At 40.5% G+C, this 22,094-nt stretch overlaps 1 protein-coding gene across 1 annotated transcript in view; it reads left to right on the forward strand.

The window, feature by feature from the left end:
* LOC308106697 (neural-cadherin) overlaps window positions 1-22,094 on the forward strand; it is a gene marked incomplete at its 3' end in the record, with an annotated part of 401,833 nt that overhangs the window by 342,680 nt on the left and 37,059 nt on the right. The window contains 1 exon segment of the mRNA XM_080458585.1: window positions 14,334-14,598. Coding sequence (XP_080314711.1) covers window positions 14,334-14,598 — 265 coding nt within the window.

Below are 22,094 nucleotides of genomic sequence, written 5' to 3' on the forward strand. Positions count from 1 at the left end.
ACAGGGCCTAAGAAATGTGTTGGTTGTGTAAGCTGAGAAACAACCCATATATATGTACAACATATGTACAATACATGTACATTTGCGACATACAATACAAAAAAAGGAAGTGATAAGGCTTTACCTATTTTGGATTAAAAGAGGCTTTGGGTGGTTCAAGACACTAAAAACAAAACCATGTGAACCAAACTGCAACAATTTGGCACCATAATGTTAATTTGTGTAATTATGAAGACAAGATATTTGTGATAATGTGAGTTGTTTTGATAGTAAAAGTGAATTAACCTAAAATTAGATTAACAATGTTTCATAGAAGAACATCGATTGTAACCAATCTATATAGAAGGCCTGAGACAATTTAAGTCCTGGCTCCACATAAATACACCCAGAAAATAATCAGATGCAATAAAACAATCCGTAACGTGTGTGAAATCAGTTTAAATGTGAAATTTTAATTTGATGAATACATTCCAACTGGTTTGATTTATTTGATGGTTGCCCTGGTTTATTCATTTTCAATGCATGTAATCAGTACTTGTGGGTTTATCCTTGTTCTGATTTGTCCAGCCAGACATGCAGTCTCAGGTAAAGCTCTGTGCTCAGATTGTGGCGAACAGACGACTATGTTCTAGGTGTGTAGCTTCGATTGTCATCATTAGAAAGAAAACAACGAGACATACAAGAAGCTGAGCGATCCTTTTCAAGAAAAGAAGCTCATCAAAGCCATAAGGCATACTGCTTTTTATTAAGAGATCCATCAATAATGAGTAGACATGAGTTCATTGTTGAATATCCAATATCCACAGCAGTCCTAGTTTTCTATGTCAGGATCAGTTTCCCCACCCCTGCTTTAGAATAACCACGATCTTTTGTCAAAGATGTTCACAACCTATTCAATACACTCTCCTCTCTGCTGAAGACGGTACATATATGGTTCTTTTTTCCAACTGTGTGTATTTGTTCTTCCGTTGAGCGACTGTCTGCAAACAAATAAAACTGTTTGTCAAGATGTTTCAGGACTTCCAACTCAGACGGATAGCAGAGCCCTTTTTCACAGGTCTCAAAACATCAGGTTGTAGGGTCAGTGACTCAGAATCAAGAGCTTCCTTTTTCACATGACAACTCAGCTACGTTTATTCTTTAACATCAGTTTGCAGTTGGCTCTATAGCTTCAATTCCACAGACCCAAACAACATAAAGGTGTCCCTAAGCGAATCAACATGAGGTATCCTCATACCCTAATGTCGTGGAGATCTTCACAGCACCGAGTCGGCTTTATTAAGGGTTTTAGTTACATGAAAAACCGGTTTAGGATTACTATTCCAACAACACAATCAGAAAGGTAAAACTAATCTGTCTCACAGCAGTCTAATCATAGCTCTTGTTCCCTGAGCCAGTTTTGGCCCACGGGTCTTTTGTTTTACACTCCTGGTATAAAACATTTTGTGAGCATGTGTGGTTGTGCTCTGGAGTGACTGAGGTCCTATCTGTCAAATGGAACTATGACCATTAACATTTATGATGCCAAGTCTTCCGCTGCTACCCTGTTATGTGGAGTTCCTCAGGGCTCAATCTTAGGGAATCTGTTTTCCTAGTTTATTTACTTCTCCGGGTCTATCCTCTCAGACTGTATTGTGTCTTGTTGTTCATATCTCATTCCTAATTTTATGATTTGTGTTTAAAATGGTACTCCTCATGTACAGCACTTCATTTCAACCATTTTGTTGATGTCAATTTTAAAGCGATTTTAGATAAAGTTGCAATTGCTATGCTATGCTATGCTATGCTATGCTATGCTATGCTATGCTATGCTTTGGTACCGGATTCACAGTGTGACTCTTATCTGAGTCACTAAGTTTTTTTCAATGGTTGCTTTAATGATTTGTCTTAAGGATGACAGTCACTTCTACACTTGTGAGACCAAATTTGAGATTAAAAGAAACACCAATATATATGAAATACATCATACATGCATACAATTTATTGTATACCATATTTTTCTGACTAAGTCACAAAAATTATTCACGTAGAGAAAAACACATCTATATATAAATCACACTGCAGCCTGGATAATCCTAGTCCAACAGCATCTGTTCCACAACCTTCTGTGTATTTGTTCCCCTCAGCTCTGGCCCTCATGCATTTAGCCCAAGATTAGCTAACTTTGTTTTCTTCATCACGGTAACAGTTTCTCTGATTTTCTTCACAATTTTCTTTGACACATTTTTTTTTTTTGTTTAATTTCGGCTTGACGCATCTTTTTCTTTCTGAAGACATTTTTCTCTCTCTGCCAGTTGAATAAGTAATAATGGAGGTTTTTCTGTAGCAGCATTCTATAGTCATTCAGTGACATCTAGTGGTCACAGATGTATGTACTAACTATTGATATGAGTCACATGACAATTGAAAAAAGGTTACTTATAGATTAGTTTTGTGTAGCAGTTATCAGCTCACTGTGAGAATATCCTCAGTTTTAATGGATGGATGGATGGATGGATGGATGGATGGATGAACTAACTGAACACAATCAAAGAATCATAACATGCAAAATCTGGTGAAAAGAGAACTGTGACCCACAATACATGGTAATTATTTCTAAGTTATCTCTCCTATGATGCATTATTAATCAAGTTTGGACCATGAGCCTTGAACAAATACCCAAGAACTTCCCTTTGGCTGGTGTTTGCGTTAGCCTCCTAAGAATTGGTAATGTGTCCCTGTGAAGGCAGCAGAGCCGTTTTCCTCAGACTCATTACTTCACAGTGAGAGTGACCCACATTCGGGCTCGCTCTGCTCACTTGGGGTCGGTGCTCTCCACCAGAGTGATGAGTGAACATAAATACAGAGTAAAGTGAGGCAGGAGCCTCCGGTTCAGAGGAGGAGACTTTCAGGGCGCAAGTTGCCTGAATGTGACTTCAATTCCGTGAACGTGTCCACAACCCACTGCGGAATAATTGGAAGAAATCAAACCTGAGATGATTATGGACTTTATTAGGTTCACCTCTACACAGCTCTATGAATCATAATATATTTATAAAGCACTTTTTATATTTGCATTTCAATTTAATAATAAGACTTCAAGATTACAAAGAAATAGGAAATACATCACAGTTTAAGAAAAAGCATATTATGCAAAATTCACTTTCAAATGGTTTTCCATTAAAAAGTCCCCATGTGTCCTCATGTGTCTCCATACCTGGGAATGATGCCCCAGAGGTGAAGAAAATCTGTCATCTCTCTCCCTGGCTTGTTTCAATTTTTAAAAAAGTGTGCGCTCCAAAGAGCGAAACAGAAATCAAGCCCTATATAGTGTCATCCGGGGTTTAGCCAATCACAATCAAGGTAGGCCCTCCCTTTGACCCTCCTACAATTAGCAACTTTGCTCTGGCACATGGCACCACGAGAGAAAGTACTTCCTCCTCTTCCCAAAGTGGGCATGTGTGGGCGGAGACAATCCGACTCACACAGCCAATTCTGAATGCAGCACATATGATCCAATATTCAAATGACTGAAACTCAAGGGAAAGCTGGATTTGGGGCAATAAACTTTGGATACAACGCTTTGGACCAGCGAGACCGACGTGAAATTGTTGAAAAGCTGGATAATATGACCCCTTTAAAGGATATGCTATTCTCTGCTTATCAGAAATGAATGAAATACAAATTAATTACACAAATAAATAATAAAAAGATTAAATTGGACATTTAAAACCGTCAAAACTCAAGTTAAAGCACCTATAAAAAAAATTAATATTAATAAAATCTCTAAAGTTATAGACTAGAAAGTTATAGTTAATAGCAAATTAAATAAGATACGAGAAAATTCTGAAAGGAACACATCCCCCAGGAATTAAAAAGGTATTTTTGATTCTGATTATCTTTTAGCCTACTGTAATTAACTAAAATGCATCGTAAGTACAATCAATGTCCCCCGGCTAGCTCAGTTGGTAGAGCATGAGACTCACAATCTCAGGGTAGTGGGTTCATGTCCCATGCCGGGCGTCACCTTCCTGTGGGCTCACCACCTGCAGGAAGGTTCTTAATCGGTGCATTGTGATCTGGGTGATGGTGCTCAGACTGGCGACCTGGAAATGGACAAGCGGAAGAAAATGAATGAATGGATGAATGAAAGTACAATAAATTCATATTTCAACATGATACCATGTAAAGTTTTTATTTCTTCTCTCTCAACTTTTTTTAAGTATCTTTGTAATGGGAAATCGATTTCACTTATATAGTGCTTTTCCACTGCAGTTCCCAAGTGTTCTTCATTGTTAATCACATTCACCCATTCACACAAACATGGAGGCGGCTGCTGTGCAAGGCGCTCAGTCTATCCACTGGGAGCAATTTGGGGTTCAGTGTCTTGCCCAACATATGGACAGATGGGGGATTGAACCTGCAACCTCCTGATTGAGAGACAACCCGTTATACCAATCGAGCCACAGTTGCCCCGTGACAATGCCTTAAAACATTTCGAAACATATCTAAAATGATCGCACTGTCATCCGTAATTCAATTCAATTCAACTTTATTAGTCAGGACTTTGGAACGCCATGCTTTTATTAAATAAATGAAAACCCACAAACCAAAACTGAGAACTCAGACAGACTTTTCAGCCCTGTGTCTCCCGCCTGTCCGGGCGGCTCCTCCTTTATGGGCACAGAGGTGAGGCAGCACACCTGATTCACATCAGGGGCTTAATCACCTCTCTGCCATGCCAACAAATCCACATGAGCAAGCATAAGAGACGATGGAAAGGCAAAACTCCATCTCATAGGATGAAATGTTTTCAGAACCAGGCTCAGAGGTGGCAGCTTTATGCTATTCCAGTTGGGGTGAGGATAGAGGAGAGAAAAGGATAGGGCAGACAGGCAGAACTAGGGAGGGAAAAAGACGCTGGTCTGGGTAGGGGGTAGGGATGCAGTAACTTGTCCGAATAGGAGGTCTCCATTCAACTGCTGCAGACTGATCAAGGTAGGAGGCTTCAAATCACCAACTCTACTGTGAGAGATAGAGGAGGGGCAGAGAGAGGCTGAGGGGGGGCATAGTAGTAGAGGCAGAGTTAGATAGAGAGAGCCTGAGAGAGGGGGGCAGAAGTGATAAGAGCTGGGCAGAGAGAGAGGGGTAGTGGCAGCTCCACTGGTAAAAGGTCTAGAGCAGGGTTCCCCAATCCCGGGCCTCAAGAAACAGCCCTAACTGTAAGCTTTAGTAAATAGAAAAATCTTGAGCCGAGCATTAAAAGTAGAGACTGTGTCAGCCTCCCTAACTGAAAGTGGGAGCTGGTTCCACATGAGAGGAGCCTGATAGCTCCCCACAGTGCTACCGGAGGTCAGAGTAATACCGTCCAGTGTTCATATAGCTTTAATTGTCTATTATCTTTCATCTTAAAATGTCAAAGAACAACCGCTTATTTCATATCAAACTATTGTTGTTCTTGCTGTTGTTGTAAGCTTACGGGCAATCATCTACAGTTTTTAAACATCACCTGCTTATTTCTTTGATTTCTTTTCTCAGAATGAATTGGTTTGTTTTCGGTAGGAGAATTATGCATAAAGGTCACAGAATTGATGCGGTGCTTCAAAATCCCCCTCAGCTAATGAAGCCCCCACATGCTGGTTTTGAATTAGATATAAAAAGTGAACACATCATATATCAAGAAACTCTGGCAACAGCTTCGCCTCTCGATATTTTTAGGACATTTCACCTTGTCAACAGACTTCCTCTGTTTTAATGGACTGACAGACGGGGGGAGCGTTCAGGGGGTAATTATATATGGTATACAAGTTTCTTTGCCTCCGTTGTGCTTGTAACTGCTGCAATGACAATAATTACAATCTTTAAGAGACCCCCTCGTTATGAATGACAGTTATGACAGCTGTTTTTAGAGTCACATAAGGTCAAATGTCAATATCAGATCTTCTGGAAAGGATTGAATGGACAGTCGCTTGAGGATAAAATCCTTGTTCTCGTTCAGGGAAGATTGAGCTGCTTGACCATAGAGACACTTTACATTTTCATGCTCTTTTCAAATCTCTGTTGTTTATCCGTTCCACCAGTTTTTTTATTTGTTTAATTAACATGCAATCACAGAGGCCAGAGAGAGGGATTTTATTGTATTGATTAGATTTCTTCAGCCTGTGAGACTTCGTCAATGTTGTCCGACACTTATCATTGATGGTGACCAGGAAACTATTTAGATGCTCTAACCATCTCAGTTGGCTCAGCTCAGCGCTGGTGATTAATGGCTCTACTTTAAGGCCCCGTTTACACGACAATGTTTCAAGTGAAAATGCATCGTTTTGCATTTTTATTGCAGAAGATTTTTGTGTTTACAAGGAAAGATTTTGAAAACGATGTCCCTTTCCCTTTTAACAGAAACGGCAGAAAGGCAGAAAACAATGTAGTTTTCATGTTGGGCCACTAGCGGGTGCTGTTGTTTGTTTTTGTAATGAAACCATACACACATGTAGCAGAGAACAATCCGCTCTAAACATCAACAATGGGAGTACACAGATATTCATGTGAACAGACGACCAAGTTGATTTGTCATCACGGTGCCTGTCTTCTATAAAACCACCAAGTCCCAGGAGAACATGGACTGGAAGTCATGGCACTCTGGAGGAAATATTGCTGTTATTGTTCATCTACTGAGCATGTGCACAAAAACTAGTTACAGTATAGTTCCCAATAGGCGCACTGTGCATGAATGGAAGACCGCGGGGGTGCGTTTCTATTGGAAAACATGCATAGTTTAGGCAGCGAGCTGTCAAGCCGTCATTTGGACAGTCAATAGTGCTGAAAAAATTGTGCACAGCTTGCTCAAAGCCGCTTAAAATATGTGTTTACAGTAGAACTTCAGACGAGGGGACTCGATAAGAGTGGACACCCTCTACCGAGTGGTTGTATAGGATTTATATATACAGTACGTATATATATATATATATACTGTCTATCTATCCATCCATCTTTCGGTCGCCCGCAGTCAAGATGGTGTTCACTAGTGAGTGCCAGATTTCCCAGTCGTTCATGAGGGTGGGGATATCATCCAGCGACTGTTGGCTCTTTCATAGGGCCCGAGCGCAGTGCCCTGCATAGTGTGCCCTTCGCCGTGGGTACAATGATAGATATTACACATTATACGTTTCATTGTATTTGCCTCATTAAAGTTGACTTTATGTTGAGATTGTAGTCCTCTTCAGTGCTACCTGTTCGATCTTGCAACATTATAGACAATTTAATCACACACGCTGTGCGCCACAACAAACTTTCATGTGTAAATTCAAAGGTCATTATAGCTTTGGAATACTTTCGCCCGCTCAAGATGAAACTGGACTGTATGTGGCCCCTGAAGTAAAATATGATTTTGTATTTATTTTCTATACATCTTTGTATGTATTATATACACGTGTGTGTCCGTGTCTGTGTGTGTGTGTCCGTGTGTGTGTGTATATTATAAATCTTCATTTTGGTTGAAAAAGTTGCTCTGAGCAGCATACCACATAAAATCCAACGAAGGTTTTCCGTTTCCACTTGAAACAGATGTATTCATGTAAACAGGGCCAAATTCCTTTTACCTAACTAACATGAAAACAGACAGCTTCTTGTCCTCAGCGTGGTCTCTTGCAAGAAAGACCCCAAAATACTTCAACTTGTCCACATGGTGGATTTTTTTCAACTCATACTCAAAGAATCCAGTACATCTTATGAGAAAAGGTGCCTGTTAAAGTGATCTCCACAAGGCTGCTTTTCATCCGGAGTGATCCTTTCTGGATGAATATGTTGCTTTTCTCAAGAAATATGGACATTCAGTACACGCAGAACACGTTTCTGAGTATCTCAGACACTCCCGGCGAAGTACTTATTGTGTTTATTCTTCTTTTCTTCACCACAAACAATGTTGTCGTTCTTCTCGGGCCTTGTCGGCTTTTTTTTAAAGGTTCAAATATGATATCCAAAATGTTTAAGTGCATTCTTCAGGTGTTTGTGCTAAGCCTCTTGGGCCTGGACTCTGTCTTGTCGACATGTTATCGGCTCAATGGCTCTGATAAGACTCGGTTTCTGTTCCTGTGGGCGGTGAGAGTCAGAGAGCAAAGTCTGGTCTCTGTGTGGGTTTATTTTAATGTGAAGTCTCCTCGCTGCTTTGATGTGCACAGTGCAGATCACAAATCCTATCGGTGTGAACTTCATCTCACTATGTCTGTGCACCGGGGGGAAGCTGTGCAAGGAAAACACAATATAGAGAAAACCACAAAAACAAACAGAAAGTCTTGACTTGTATTTGTCAGTGTCTGAAGCAGAGACCTTGAGATTACTTGGAAATATTCTGTGGACGCTCCCATCAGTGCATGAAGCTTTATGCATGTCTGCTTCATAATCTGAATTAAATTGGCCTGTGATTGGTTTGCTCACCTTGTGTCCTAAATTTCAAAGCTTTAATTCAGTTTTTATTTTAGTTTTTTTTTGTTTTGTTGTTTTCTCAACACCTCAGTTTCACATTTCTATCTTGTCAAGATCTCAGTGATTATCATGGGGGTTTTGTTTTGGGGTTTTGTTTTTTTGTGCAATATTGACATAGATATATATATAGAGAGAGAGAGCAACCACAATAATCGGAGGCAAACATTTCGTTTTGTATAAATGATCACCAGGTTGTTGTTTTTTTTCAGAGTTGTTGATGCAGTAGTCAGTGCTAGTGATATGAGAGGCTTTAAATGATGAGGCAGATGTAATGTTGATTTATCGCCTAGTAGTGATGAGCAGACAAGGATACTGAGGCCGAGTATCTCTGAGATCCTGCTCATGACCGCCGACCTAAACGTCTGGGTGTGTTCACAAAGCCAAAATGCATGGACAGCATTATCAATAGTTTACCAAACAGTTTTTGTTTTGGTTAAACCCATGTGGTGTGGTTTGTGGGTTGTTCGAGATTTGATGTTAATGAGCTCTACAACTTCATGCAAAGATGATGGACAGTGGGTCTATACACTGAGCAGTCACACACTTCCTCTCTGTCAGTGGTGAGGGAAAGCCTTCCCCCCGCTGTTGAAAAGATTCTTAGAGGAAACACTGCACATGTTCTCTGAGATTGAAGGAAAGTTCTCGAGACCTATAACACACATTTTGCTTTGTATATTGCTTTTTTTCCCCCGTTGTTACATATAAAGCCATGGTATCTTCTGTACTGAGTGAAAAGAAAGCATATGAGGGCTTAACTTTATTTCAACATGCTGGGTGATGAGTGTGCATGTCTGCAAACAGCCAGACACAATAAAACTGCCATCAGCCCGTGAAGGTTATGCTCATTTTTAACTCTCTGCTTCTCAAATTGTCTCGCCCAAATTTTACCACAAATCAACTTCGGAAGGTTTTATTTTGTTTTTTTTTGTTGTTAATTCTTGCTGGAGATCGTGACCCCAGACAGCCCTAACTCGCTCATCCAGCTCTCCATATCTCTTTCTTCTTTTTTTAAAAGGTCACCGCTTTTGTGCATCCATCCATCCATCCAGACTAAGATTGGATGAATGATGTATAGCAACTCGCTTCTTTCATCCATCTCATGTGTTTCCGCTGTATTCATGCTGGGGTTGCATGGAGCTGGAGGCCAGCTTTTCAAACACCATGCAAAAAGCAGGGTAAACCTTGGAGAGGTTGTCAGTCAAACAATGAATCCACTTTATCCATAAGGCCGTGGGAAGCTGGAGCATATCAAAACCAGCATTGAGTGATAGGCCGAGTGGATTTTAGACAATCATCAATCAACGTTCCATCCAACCACTGTCCCATCTATCTGAACAGTCTTCCACAAATCAATCAAGTCTGTCCTGACTTTATCCTCAATAGACTTGTAACCCTTCCCAGTCAACACTGAGGGAAAGTTAGGGTAACTCCTGGACATTTCACCACTGAACTAGTCAGAAGCCTGTCTGAACCAACATTGCATGAAAAGCAGGGCACATCCTGGAGAAACCATAAATCTGTTTGTCTGTTCGTGCATCCCTCCCTCACACCCTGACGAGTACATGCAGGGCAAGTTCAACATCCAACTTTAAATGTCTTCCTTTCAGCTCATCAACAACCAGTGTACAATACCCACTCATTGGAACAATCAAGACGGCACTTTCTCTGCAGCCTGTGATTATGTTGGGTAGTTTGTTTACTCCCAACACAAGTAACGGGCTCTACCAGAACGGATGTCTTCAAGAAAAAACAAGGATTGAAATAAGACATTCAAATCTTACTGGCACTAGAGACGGCTGCTCTGCAATTTTGATGCCTCATTAAGTTCACACCATTTGGCTCATTTATTTTTACAAGGCAGATTACCTTGACTGGAGGTTGACAGGCGCAATGACACACTGGACTAAACTGTCAGCGCACAGCAGGTCAGCAGAACTTTCAAAGGAGGTGAAAAGTCTGATTTGTGACTGTCTGGAGAATAAATAGAAATGGAGGATGTGCATAGTTTCAGATGAATCTCATGTAGAGATCATCCCAGTTGTCCTTAAAATTGTCAGGAAATTGCAATGTTATTGTGGGAAACGCTACAGCAAAAGAACCGTAAGTCATGGGAAGCTTTCGATCTAAACTGCGCCTGGTGTTTACACAGTGTTTAACATAAATTACAGTCATTTGCCTCTAGGCAGGTAAGTCTTCAAAATGATGCCATTTGCCTCGTGGCATATCTAGCTCCTAGAAATGCTATATCAGATTTCTTTTTTTCTCTCTCAGATCAAATCAATATCCAGCACTTGATGCAGTCAGGAAGAGGTCGTTTATACAATTGCATGAACAGAACTGCAGCCGGTAATGAGTACAGAATTACCCAGTGGCAATTCAGGTGATGGAAAAATCCCTAAACTGGTCATAAATGCTCATAATCTGCATTCACACACCTCTGTTTAATGAGGAGATGTGGTGCAGATTAACACATCATTACTGAGCGGCTGCAGCAGTGCGAGCAGCCTGTCTCTGGGAAGCATCGGGGGGGACGGGAACGGTCCCTGTACTGGGACTGTTTACTCAAAAATGCAGTTGCACACCCAGCGTGCGACATTCCCTCCGTACGCACACACAAACACACACCCATCGAACCCCGTTGGCTCACGTACCCGCCCCGGGGAAGACGAGCTGAAGCCAAATTGTGCCACTGCAACGTTCAACTTTAATTGGGGGTAAAATCAGGTGGCTGCTTCAAAAAAAAAAAAAAACAGAAAAAGTGGTGCCCCGATGGATCCTGAATATAATTAAAACTTCATCACAGAGGCTTGAAATGAGCCACGGCTCTCCGGCTCCTCGTCGCACCCGGCTGTTTCAAGCAGAGACGAGGCGAACGAGGGACGCATGGAAGGAAAATAGCAAATTTGAGAGAAAATGGGCAAAAAGAGAAAGACAGAAGAGTTTTTTTTTTCAAACAACTTGGTTTATATTGCTATAGCTGCCAAATAGAGGAAGAGTTCATGGCAGTCACCCGTCTCTTCTCCTCGTCTTTGTCTCGGCTTCTTTTTCTGTTTGCATGCGAGATCAGACGAGGTGGAGGGGAGAAAAATGATGCTCACTTGGACACTTGGAGGAAACAGTTTTACACTGAAATAAGGAAGAAGCACCCATCAGTCTTGAAACAGCCTTTGGACATATTTCCCTTTAGTGTGTTAAAGTATAATTGTTGTAATCTTCAGTTCTACCTCTGGAAGGAGCAGCTGGTTGTCATTTCTTCTGCTCTGTCCGTCTTTCTCTTCTGTCTCGCCCTCTCCTCACCGTCTACACTTTTTCCCGGACTGGACAGAGTGTGAGCGCGCTGTCGTCTTGACAGCGCTGACAGCAGGCGGTGTTTGTACAAGTCAACAAATCACAAGGCGAAATGTCAGCGTTAACACAACCTGCCTTCGTTTAATATTTGATTTATTTGCAACAAAAACACAGCTGACAGCAAACTTCTCCACACGTTCTGTTTACAATTTTTCACAGAGCAGATGATGTGTTTCGTCTAGTCTTTACTTTAGTTCAGTTTTAGTTTGAATTTCAGCTCAGACGGAGTTTGAGGCTCGTCAGTTCATTTGGTCTATCAAATGTGAATTTTAGCTCTAAACTGTTTCATTGCGCTTTTTATTGTGTTTTTAATATGCTGTTATATGTATTTTTTATATTCTTTTATGTTATTAAACTCCCCCTGACAGCATGGTTTTGATGCTAATGCTAGTTTGCGGACAGCGGTCTCAGAGACTCGGTGTCGTGTTGTGTCCACTACTCCTATGAATTGGATGTGACAAAAAGCAAAACCAAAGAAAAATCTGGAGGAAATGGAAACACATGAGTACAGATGACACCAAACAGAAGTGAACCAAACAGCAGTCAGTTTTGCTGTGAGACAACACTGATCATCACAGTACTATTGTTATTATAATCAATAAACCAAACTGACTGATACATTGGTGAAATCCTTTTTTTTCTTCATTTACATGCTGTGGGCGGCCACATTAAGGCACTCTGGGAACCTGATTGGGGGGGGGGGGGGGGGGGGTCAAGGGTTTTGCTCAGGGATCAACACTTTTATTCAAACAGTGGATGAATAAATTCAATGAATTTCTTTTTTTGTTGTCAAATGTGTCTCAAGAGGGAGTCGGTTTGTGCATATATCGTTGCGTAGTATTAGTTTTTCATTTTTTAAGGTCTATTAATGCAGTTACCTCTTATGTGCTGGTATATAGGCTTTTTTACAATTATTGAGAAAATGAATATTTGTATTAAATGTTTTTTTTACATTGGCTTTGTAAATGGTTCATATGCATGTTCGATATGAAGGAAATCATTACATTGCTTTGTTATTTAATGCTGAATGTGTCACTTTTATTCTGTGGGACTTTTTCACTTTTTCTGTTCTTTGATCACCTCCATGGACTTGATCTTGCTTCGTGTCCAACCGGCCAAATTGGCCTATTGATCCAATCTTTTACCAACCTGGTGGAATCGTCCCTGTCTTCTGATCCCCATTAGCTTGGAAACCCGAGACTCAGGCTCGGGTCACTTCAGAATATTTTCCAATTTACCTCCAGTGGCATCTGGCTGCGGAGGTGGCTTTGATTTGATTTGCTGAGATTTTGAAGTCTGTGCTGCTGAGACTTTAGCTTCGGTCCCAAAACAAGGCGGCTGAATGTTTGTGCCCCAAAGCATTGAGAAAGAAAAAAAAAAAAAAAAAAAAAACTCTCAGAGGGTGCCTATTTCTCCTCAAAGGTACACAAGATGACAGGTTTGGTTTGGAAGAAAAAAGGTTGTGCCTAAAAACTCTTCACTGGGAGATTTGTCGATAATCCCACAAGAGCAGGCGGCTGCACAGAGGCTCTCAGTGTTCTGATGTAATTTTGAATGACTTGAGCACCAAAATCCAATTCTGCTGGGGCACAGCTGGCAAGATGCTGCCAAGCAATTTATCACCGCGTTTTTGATGGGATGATTGTAGCTGAACTGGCAGATTTGTGAATTGAACTGAGAAATGCATGTAAATGATGATTTATTTGTATTGGGTGCTGTCCGGTAATGCTATAGTTCTGTATTTTTTTTCATACAAATTTAGATATTTAACTGAACAAGGCAGTGAACATCTTTCTACTTTGTGTTGAAACCTGGGTTTCAGGCTCCATGTCGGCTCATAAATCCAACACACGCGTCTACGCTGCTACTGCGCATGCTCACCGTTAACCATGGTAAATTGTTGTGCCCATTCACAAGAACGATTCATTTATAACATTGTTGAATTTTACAGCGCTTCTCTAGTAAAGTGAACATTTACTGCACCATCATCTGCATACATGGAAACAGTCTATACTGCGTGGACCAAAACTACAAAGAAAAACAAATTGAAGCAGCTTCAACATTAAAGGTGTAGTGTTCTCTGCACACACATAGCTGGTTTTATTTATGAACAGCAGGCACTAGTGGCCCCACATGCTTACTACATTGTTTAATATTTCTGCCGCTTTTGTGGAAACAAGCTAAAATGCAAAGACCATGCATTTTCACTTGGAAAGTTGTGGATTTTGAGTACAAACCAATGTGACAGTGAGCAGAAAACCGGGGAAGTACGACGTGTCGGTGGAGAAACCGAGTGAGGAAGTGAAGTATCACAGTCAGAGAACTGACTGAAGGTCGGCATCTGGCTGTTTTATTCACAAGCTAAAAGAACTGAGGCCATTCAACAACGGTGTTGCTCAAGTTGCAAAGACACACTTTGGGTACTTGATTGTCCTGAAGTTTAGAAGAGCAAACTACAAACTGTGTCGAACATTGACATTGTACAGACAAGTTGTTCAGTAATTTAATGAAACTCTCTGTCTCAGATCTTCCAGGGCCTCCTCTGCGCCTTCTACAATCTCGGAGATGGGGACTACAACCTCACCCTACCAACCTACCGCCTCGACAATGGCGAGTGGCACGAGGTCTTGCTGGACCGACACGACAACGAGATGACGCTGCGGATGGACGGAGGCGGCGGGCCGCGTGAGGTCACGGGACTGCGTGGGCGGAGCCGGGAGATCGTTATCGACCCCACGGCGGTGATGCTGGGAAACACGTTTCCTTCTGGAATCAACAAGAGCTTTCAAGGTGGGTGGTCAGAACGGCATTGGTCTTAGTTCCCATTTCCATAACAATGTTTTCAAGTGTAAAGAGAAACGTATGGACGGCTGAAACGCTGCTAGTGCGCATACGCACCACGGCTGTAATAAACAGCTCTTCTGCACACTAGCTGGACAATCGGAACAATGTTTTCCTCCAGAGTGTCATGACTCCCAGTCCATATTCTCCTGGGACTTGGTAGTTTTATAGTTGACAGTTGCTGTAATAACAATTACATTTTTTGTCGTCTGTCCATACCAATATCTGCGTACTCCCATTGTTAATGTTTAGAGCATATTGTTCTCTGCTGCATGTGTGTGTGGTGTCATTACAAAAATAACTAACAGCACCAACTCGTGGTCCAACATGAAAACCACATCATTTTCGGTGTTTCTGTTGTTTTTGTCGAACTTTTCTGATACTAAAACGTTTTCACGTAAAACATTGTCGTGTAAACTAAGCCTTACGTGTTCAGGATTCCTGAGGGAATTTTCTGTTAACTGGTCATTGACAAGCAGTGAAAACCATTCACCATTAATTTGTAATTTCCAGCAGTTTCTTTTTGTTATGAAAGCAATACTCTCAGAGAAGATATGTGTAGATCTAGTGCAAAACAAGCACTTTACAGCTTGAATGTCTTCATTTCAGAGCTGTTAGGCAGGTCTGTAGGAGAGCAGCTGGAGTCTATTAAACCTGAAGGACAACTGGTGCATGTGACAATGAGCTTTTTCTCTTTTTTTTCTCCTTTATGTTCTTGTTTTCAGTCAAAAGTGCAAAACTGGCACCATTATCTACGTGATAATGTGGCCATGTGCAGGTCTTTTAGCGTGAATTACCAGATGCAGACCTGATTAATGAAGTCTATTCACATCTGCTTGACCATGTCCCTGGGAAAAATGTGTTTTAATCCATTCATCATCACCTTAAGCCTTTATAGTTCATGTTTTCACCGGATCCTGCAGGTTGATGTTGATGCAGACCAAGAATTCTCTCATAGTCGTAAAATCTATTGTATGAATGCATAGAATGTATATTGTAGAATGTATAGAACTCCAACTATAAACTAAAACTAAACTGATATTAACAGCTAAATGAATAACTCTAAAGAACTGTCTGAGAAGAAAGGGACAGTGTATTGTCTGGAGAGAAACAATATTATGCCTTGGTTAACAGTATTAGACAAGAAAAATAAATTAAATTCAAATCTCATTCCCCTTCGTTCAACACTAGTGAATCGAGAAATAACTTCAATATACAATAATTTTGTAGGCCTCCTACATGAACATATAGTTACATTTGTGTATTTTGAATCACATTAGGAAAAGCAATCAGAGTTCACAATAGAAAAATTACATTTTGAGTATTTCAAGTTTTTCAATAAAGTGTTATTTCTATAGTGCCAAATACAACACAGTCATTTCAAGACACTTTTACAGAAAAAAAACAACAATTCCACATGAGCAAACATAGGAAACATGGAGAGGAAAAACTCCCTTTTAACAGGGAGAAACCTGCAGAACCAGACTCAGAGGCAGAGACGTTCTGTTGTTCTGGTTGGTGTTTAGAGCACAGACACCAGGAGAGAGACAAATGTGAGTGACATGTAATAGAGAAACATGGAGAGTGGTAAAGGAAAGAACCTCAGTGTTGTAAAAGTCTCCCAGCAGTATAAACCTGCAGCAGCTTCACTAGAAATTTGGTCATTTTGGCCTAAACAAGTCCTAACTGTAAGCTTTATTTATCATCAAATGTCAAAATGGATCAATTTTCAACCAAAAGTTAAACTATATGATAAATCCATAACCTTGAAATCACAAGTATATGTTAACTGTGAATACCATTTCTAAATGCCCTTTTTACAAACCCTAAAATACAAGCTTGATTCTGGATTCATACTGGACTTATTAAACCTTTACATATTGTTACTTATCGATATATTTTTGACACATTTTCCAGAAATGGGGTATTGAGTGTAGAATGTTATGCATTTTCTAGTACAACAGTAACTTAAGGAAACACTGTGAATACATTCGGAATGTACTGAACATATACTGTGACTTATCACAACAAGACCATGAAATATTACAGCGCTTCATACGCGACACAGTTCAACAGAGCCACTCATGAATGGATAAATAATTACAATTCTTCAGTGGAATAGTCTCGATGAGCCTCTCTGACTTAATTTTTCTCCCCTATTTTCACTTTCCAAAGCAGAGCTGAAGTACATTTACTGCTATTTGTAGTTTAAATAAGCTCGATTGGATTTGCTTATTGCATCACTCAAATAAATGTCATCCTTAATATAGAAATTAGAACAAGGTTGCCGAACTTGGACCATATTAAATGCACAGAGTAAATTTTAGATGGCACCTTCCTCTTCTTAGGCAATGCCATATTTCAAAGGCATATCACACAGAACGAGGAATCTATTTAAGTGAAATCATTTGAATAGGCCATCAAACCCTCTTGAGCAAATTGGACTTTTTTAACTATACCATCCAGGCCTGGTGCTGCAAAACCATCCTGCTAATTGCTTGTTCTGTGGTTTCATCCTCACGGTCTTTCTTTTGAAGGACTGTTTATGTTACTTGAAAAAGCACATATTTATTTCTTAACGAGAGTAACAATCTGGGATAAATTCACTCAGGAGGTTCAGATGGATGTGAGCCAGTTGTTAGGGTTAAACATTTTCTCTGGAGAACGGAAGGAATGTGTACAGACTGATAATACAACGCCAGCCACTAAACACCACTCCGCCTATCGGATAATTGGTCTGCGTGTGCGTGCGTGTGTGTGTGTGTGTGCGTGTTGGAAATAGAGATATTGTGATATGTTTGACGTGTTGGCTTGACATGACCAAGATTTCTTCTGAGAAATGAAACCTAAAATAGGTTCTTTCATCTATTCATGTGTACTCGTTTCAGGGGAGAACCGTGACATTTGCAATGTCTTAATGAATGATTGATGTGACAGTTTAATGGCTAATTCATCCAAATTCAACTCCCTCGTGAGCTGGGACGATGGCCATGCCCCCCAGCTCTGTGTGTACCGCAGATATGTAATGTTTTGTTAAAGCAGCTGTGTAACAAATGAGCATGTTGTGATAAAAATGTGTTTCCTGTGTGCGCATGCTTATGAACCAGTTTACGCATTTCCTGTGACGTCGTGGTTTCCAAACAATTTTCTTTTTGCACAATATTGCATCTAAAAACTGTTGTGGAGCTCCTCGCTTGTCCCCTGATTCCTGAACATTACAGTTAAGCCAAACCTTGTAGAATTCGCACCAGACCAGGGTTGGTGACGGTGAATGTATACACCAAAGTGTCTTTTTCTGGTTTTCTTTCCACGTGTACAGCTCATTTTGTTGATTTAAATGCCCGGCAGTGTTGTAAATGTAAATGTTGTCCCCCATGATTTGATTGCCAGCCATCATGAATAATTGGTTGTAAAGTCTTTGACAGCAACAGCAGCTTCCAAACTTCTTCTGTGTGCGTCTTGATCACATGTTAGACTTCGGTCCCGGAGGGCCAGCGACAGCATCCTGTATGTTCCAGATCTCTCTCAGTTGCAACTGATTGCAATAAGATTCTTCTTATTGGGCTTTTTTTAAAAGGTTGATTCAGGTGTGCTGAAGGAGGGAGACATCTAAAACATGCAGGATGCAGGCCCCGGAGCACCGCTGTTCTAACTCCACTGATCTCGAAGCTTCTTTCCCATGTCTGCTGTAAATTTCTGTCTTCCACTGTGATGCATTCAGGCTCTTTTGGGTTTGCAGGAGCTTTTTTTTTTTTATCTTCAGATATTTGCGGTTGGATGTCGGGGGTTCGCTCATTGACTTCCTATAAGTGGTTCTGTCATTAGAGAGGTGCATTTCTATTCCGTTATTATACTTAAAGCTTCAATGCAGTATGATGGTCTTCTGGTATGAGAATTAGTAGACAAAGCTTTGCACAGTCGTTGAGAAACAAGACTTTTCATTGCATACTTTTTAGGAAATGCATTCCTCCCTTAGGAATTATTGGCGCCTTTTCCTTTTTCTTTAGAAATTAGCAGAAGCAGCCTCACAGGATGATGATGCCTCCACCATGTTCTACAGTTGATACACTGGACTTCTGAGCGACAGTTGGCGTCTTCTAAACAAACTGGCTTTGCCAAAGAGCTCTACTCGGATTTAATCACTTTCTAGAACGGTCCCCTGGACAGACTGTGATATAGTATATCTGTGACATTTCTTACCTTACTTTCAGCAGCACTTTCCTCCTTATCATCGTTCAATAAAGTTCTGCTTGGTTCAGTTTTTAACACTCACACACGCGTCTTACTTAGTTTCTGAAAACAAATATCACTTAGAATTTTTTAGATTTATAACCTTGTGGTCTGGAGTTGAGTTCTCGTCACATTTTTTTTTTTTTTTTTCCAATGTCCTCATACAGCCAACAACCCCTCGCCGTTTGGAAACAACAAACCATTGCTATGCAGCCAAACTAAGATTTATTGGCAAGGTGATGGTTTTTCATTTTGTTTAGAGGGCAGATTTGTTCACCAATGAATAGGTGCCGATAATGATGTCTGGAGCGACATTTTTCGGTTTGGGTCTTTAATTTCACTCAACAATCAACTGCTTTGGATAATAAATAAATATCATCATACAGCGTTGATTTATCTGGTGTATGTGCCTGTAATTCTGACTGGCTGATGGCTGAGCATACAGTATACAGCTCACCACTGCACCACTGTGCAGTGGTGAGCACTGTCACCTCACAATCGACGGTTAATTTAGGGTTGATAACGTTTTGGTTGAGGTTGTGTGTTTTCCTGTAGCTGACAGTGTTTCACATGAAAACACATCATTCTTTAAAAAAAGTTTTGTGTTTATGTTTTGAAAACAATGTCTGCTTCCAAAGGAAATGGCAGAAATGCTGAAAACAATGTACTTACAATGCTATTGTTGTTATTGTTCATCTACTTGCACATGTGAAGAAGCGTTTACTATAGCCGCGGTGGACATCCGCAGTAGCAGCACTTCAGAAAACTTGTTTTCCCCATTTCCATGGAGACGGAGTAGGAGGGTTTTTCAAAATGTTCCATCTTGGACAGAACTGTTCAAATGTAACACTTTAGAAAATGTCTTCATTCAATGTTTAGATGTGTTATATAAGAAGATTGCTCCCACTTCATGTCTCGGGCCATTTTGAAAAACAATCAGCAGCAACATGACTCTGGAATTCATTGAAATGTTCGAACACATAACCCTCGGTAACTCTGCTGCTTCCTTTTAATGCAGCCATGCAGGTGACAGGAAGAGACTGGAGGCGTTATGTTTACAAGTTATCCTTTTGTCCATAAATCAGTCTATCCTGTTCCTGTTAACACCTTGTCCCCAGAAGGCTGAAAAGTCTTCACATGTTTCACTCGTACTTTGAGGAGAACCGAGCAGATAGGGCGGGTCAAGAGGTGAAAGGTCACGGTGAAGCTCACCTCATGTTTGTGATCTGGGACAGGAAAGGCCAAACTGAGACCCTTTTTTTTTAACCTTTTCATGTCAAAATGGAAAACTTTCATTGTGTTCTAAGGGTTCGTTTATACGACAACGGTGCTCGGAGCTGCTGAAAACCCAACTATTTGAAAACTCCTCACAAGGTGGAACTTTTTGAAAACTTCCTCTCCATGGAAATGGGGTACAACGCAACACTTCTGAAAAGCTGATACTCTGCATGCACATCAGAGCCATAGTAAGGCAACGATATACGTTTATAGAGCAGCATTCAGACATGAGGCAACTCTGTGCTTTACAAGGAAATAAAAGAAGTACAGTAAAACAAGCAATTAAATTAACTCTTTTCGTCCCAAAGATGTAAATTAAGATTTGCCCTTAGAGGAGATTTTCGACTCGCAGGAAGTAAAAAGCACTCAGGCAGAGATTTTCCAGGTTTCAAAATGAATTTATTGAAACAAACAAAAAATATTCTATGTGGTTGACTTTCTTGAATAATACAAATACTCAACATAAATTGTAGTTTCTACAGGCCTCAACCTGTGCCTGTGACTGTGCCTGCAGTAGAAAAACTGTCACTCCTACCTCCTTCCTCCTTCCACCCTCACAGCTAAACCTACTCCTGATTATAAGGAGGAGGGCCTGACTAGGAGGAGGAGAGATCCACACAATTGTAATCATCAATTAATCTACAAAAACAAGAATACTTCAAATACTATTTCTTATCATTACGTAAATGTATTGCAATTTCACAAAGAAAACTTATAGACACAATTGGTTCACACAAGAAGTTCATCTTCCAAAATGCTGAATAATTTCTTTTGTGCCATAAATTCACCTACATACAAGGACAACCATGGTTTAATTGAAGAATCGGTATAGAAACTTTTTTTTCTAAAAATGTGTAAACCCACGCCAAATCAACTTCACGAGGCTGATGATTAGAGCATAATGTACGGTGTTCTGTTAAATCGGTTTGCCCCGACGTATGCAATGAGGACAAAGTTCTGACATCTGTACATGGTGTTTGAACAGAGGCGAGAGCATAAATAGTGGAAATATTCAGGCATGAAAAAGCGTCTGAGCGAGAACATAATTTAACAAGTGAATGGCAAAACGCAGTGTGATAACTGAGAGAGGAAGAGGTTGGAGCGAGGAAGAGAAGAGGAGGAAGAGCTCTGTGGAGTTTACAGTGAGAGATGTAGACAGCTGCGCCCCAGGCAGTGGAAGACAATGCATGAGTTTATTAAATGGATTTTAAAAGCATTGCCCTTCAAAAGACACAGATATGATTGGTGGTGGCAGGGAAAGTGCCAGTGCACACGTGTACGTGTGTGTGTGTGTGTGTGTGTGTGTGTGTGTGTGTGTGTGTGTGTGTGTGTGTGTGTGTGTGTGTGTGTGTGTGTGTGTGTGTACACACTTGTGAATGTCGCTTCCTAAAAAGTGACAGAACCGCTGAATGATGTGTCAACTAAATTTTCCAACCTAGCAATTACAGATGAGCACATCATCAGCAGGATTACACATCTGTAATTTATCACATCCAATCCTCCGTGAGCTCTAATTCCAGCTAAATGAAGTGCCATGTCACAAAAGTTATTCGACTGCCTTTTAAACAGGAGGAGGAATTTACTGAACTAACGCTGCCCTGAAAGTCTGCACATCTCAATGTCAGAGAATTTGAAATGTAAAAAGTGACATTTCCACAGTGGTTGTATGTTGACGGAGAAAATGAATGCCAAATGTGGATAAATAACCCGCGACAGGTATAAGAGGCATCTTTTGTTGTCCACTTATTGAATCACATGCATGCCAAAACCCATGTTGGTGTGAGATGTTTTCTGATTAGAAATTATCTGTTTCTCAATTTAATAACAGTTTTGGAAATAACATATTTTCAGTCATGTTGTAATACCTTCACATTTGGCACATTTATCTAAGAATACAGTGACAAATACTGGAACTTGATTGATCTAATTTTGTCTTA

This window comes from Lipophrys pholis (assembly GCF_963383615.2).
Source record: "Lipophrys pholis genome assembly, chromosome: 2".
Classification (NCBI taxonomy): domain Eukaryota; kingdom Metazoa; phylum Chordata; class Actinopteri; order Blenniiformes; family Blenniidae; genus Lipophrys; species Lipophrys pholis.